General features: G+C 53.5%; 1 protein-coding gene across 1 annotated transcript; it reads right to left on the reverse strand.

Annotated features, from left to right (window-relative positions):
• Positions 1 to 319: 319 nt before the first annotated feature.
• LOC125531035 (protein PIN-LIKES 2) lies at positions 320 to 2,266 on the reverse strand. Its single transcript, XM_048695445.1, is given in 3 exon segments — positions 320 to 1,581; positions 1,583 to 1,946; positions 2,106 to 2,266. Coding segments are annotated over 2 exon segments (1,290 nt in total). The 5' UTR covers positions 1,831 to 1,946; positions 2,106 to 2,266; the 3' UTR covers positions 320 to 539.
• Positions 2,267 to 2,726: the final 460 nt, after the last annotated feature.

Here is a 2,726-nt window from a genome sequence, read left to right on the forward strand (position 1 = left end):
TGTTTCATTCATATACTTTGTACAATGGACATAATTTAAGGTCATTACTTCGACTTCAATTTGATAAACAAAATTGATTTTTTCACCCTCTCTCAAGAAATTATACAAAATAGTTTATCTGCTTTCTGGCCATTGAACCATGATCACATTGAGTGATTTAACAGAAATCTAGATGCTACTCAAATGTATCACATTGCTGTTGACCACCAGACATTTGCACTTCATGATCAGACAAACAATGTATTGACAACTTGTGTTGTTCTACAAAGTTGTCAATGGCAGCCAATAAGTGCAATATTGCAATAAGATCAAAAACATGTACACCAGCAATATATCGACAATAATTAACGACAAAACCGTATCTCCTGTTCTTGAATAATAATACATGTGACAGAAATAACAAATCACTAGCAAATTATGAATACACTTCTTAACCACAAGGAGGCATGGCTGAGAATCCATTCAAGCACTCCTTTTCTTGGGAATCACTTCCCATGATGACTGCTATAACCCGGTTTTGCAAGGCCGGCAATCATCTTTCAGATGTACGACAACAGCTTGAAATATACGACCAGGTAGATGGAAAGAGAGAACACCGCACAGATGTGCTGCCAGAAGAGGAGCGCGGATGCTTCCTTAACGCTGTAACCCCTCAGGCTTGCGATGGCGCCGAGCAGGATGGCACTGGGGGTGGAGTATTGCAGTGAGAGCACAAACCGGTACATCTGGTCGTTCTCGACGAGCAGATGCAACCTGTCTGCTAGCATCACGATGCCGATGCCAATGCAGGGGAGTATCAGGAGCCTTGCGACGGTTATACCGACGATAGTCCGCATACCCAGTGCGTTGTCATTTGGGCCTTCTGCGAGCATGCCTCCGAGAATCAACATCACCGAGGGAACCACGGCAGCAGCCAGGATCTCCAAACTGTCGGTGAAGAACGAGAGCGGCGCATCAGCCCCAAACACGAAAGCCTTGAGCACGGGGACCATGCCGATGATGATGGCCAGCAAGGAGGCGATGGTCGGCGGTTGAAGGACATGCTGAATCGGAGTCTTCTCAGCGACAACCCTCATCCTCCTGACCACTTTGGGCTCCGCCAAGCACCGGAGCGACTTTGGGCTGCTAGGCCCGGCGCCGGAGATCCCCCCCTCCTCGGTGAAATCGATGTCGGGGAAGGTGTTCTGCGAGGAGCCCGAGATGCTGGCGAAGATCCTGGCGATGAAGGGCGTCTTGGAGTGCTCCGTCTCCTTGTCGGCCATCCCGGGCCACTCGGCCTCCTGGAGCAGGGGGCGGCTGAAGTTGCTGAGCTGCGGCTCCTCCTCGATCTCGTTGCCCTCGCCGACGATCTCGTAGTACTGCATGGGGGGCTCCATCATGTGGTAGACGAGGGTGTAGACGAGGAGGACGGCGACCCACTGCGCGAAGGAGACGTAGGCGATGCCCTCGCGGTGGCAGCCGGGGCCGAAGGGGTGGTCGGCGGTGTGGCTGACGGAGCCGATGATGGCGATGGGGAGGTTGCCCGTGTTGCCGAAGCCCGTCATGATGACGGTGAAGCGGAAGAACTGGTGCGGCGGGGGGCCGGCGAGGGGGGCACCACCAGTGGAGCACGTTGTGGAGCGTGACGGACTGGCCGAGGTGCACGAAGATGAGGCAGGGCAGGAAGAGCGCGAAGACGAGCTTGCTGAGCAGCTTGAAGGTGGCCTTGGGCACCACCTGCGCCCGCGGGTGCGCGAGGAGGAGCCCGATCACCGTCAGGCACAGCAGCTTCAGCAGCGGCGTCACCGCCGACACCCAGTCCCCGCCCTGCACCGCCACCTGCGGGTCCATCGCCGTCCTCCGCCGCTAAAAGCCGGCGCCTTTCTGTGAATAATCAAGATTATCGTCCCGCCGATCCCCTTTTCGCCTGTCCGGCCAATCGGCTCCGACAAAAAGATTGAACCAGTCTGCACGCCGAGAAATTAAAGTACGAGGATTCAGCGAGCGAACGGGGATGTCGGACTGGATTCAGATTCACGGGGATACACGGAACGAAATCAAATCTTGAGCATACATGGAGCCTATATGGATCCAAGAAGAGGTACGGAATCAAGCGACGGGATTACCAGTGGCTGGTTGTCCGCCGCCGAGAGGAGTCCCGTCGCCGCCGCGTTACTCCGGCCGGATGGGATGGGATCGATCGATCTCTGTCGGGGTTTCGTCTCGGGCTGTGGTGATGTGATGGGGGATTGGTGGATGCGGTGGCTGTTCTTGGCCACGTGGGATTTCTGATAAACTTGGCCGTGGCGGGGCCCGGGTGTCATTGTCCGTCAGATGGCGATGCGATCTCGTGATTAATTGGGTTTTCTAAATTGTACTTCTAGTACTACTAAAATTTTGATTTTAAAATTGTTATTTTGTACTGGTATATGTAACGAGGCACGTGAATGGATCTCATGAGAGGAGGGCAGCATTGTCAGCATGTGCGATGCCATCACACCACTGATTTCTTTGCCATTGATATATGTCATTGGATTCCATGACACAAAGCAAAAATAAACCAATGATAATTAAATGGCTAACGCTAAGAAATCAGTCGTTCCAAGCCGCAATCATCGACTTCATGTCTTTCCCCTTCCCTTTTCCCGAGTTGTGGAACACCAACATCCACGCCCACCGGCACATAACCCCAGCACCACCATATGCTGCCGCGACGGCCGCGCCATCGGCGATGCTCCCAAAGTGCC

This window comes from Triticum urartu, unplaced genomic scaffold (genome assembly GCF_003073215.2).
Source record: "Triticum urartu cultivar G1812 unplaced genomic scaffold, Tu2.1 TuUngrouped_contig_6741, whole genome shotgun sequence".
Taxonomy (NCBI): Eukaryota; Viridiplantae; Streptophyta; class Magnoliopsida; order Poales; family Poaceae; genus Triticum; species Triticum urartu.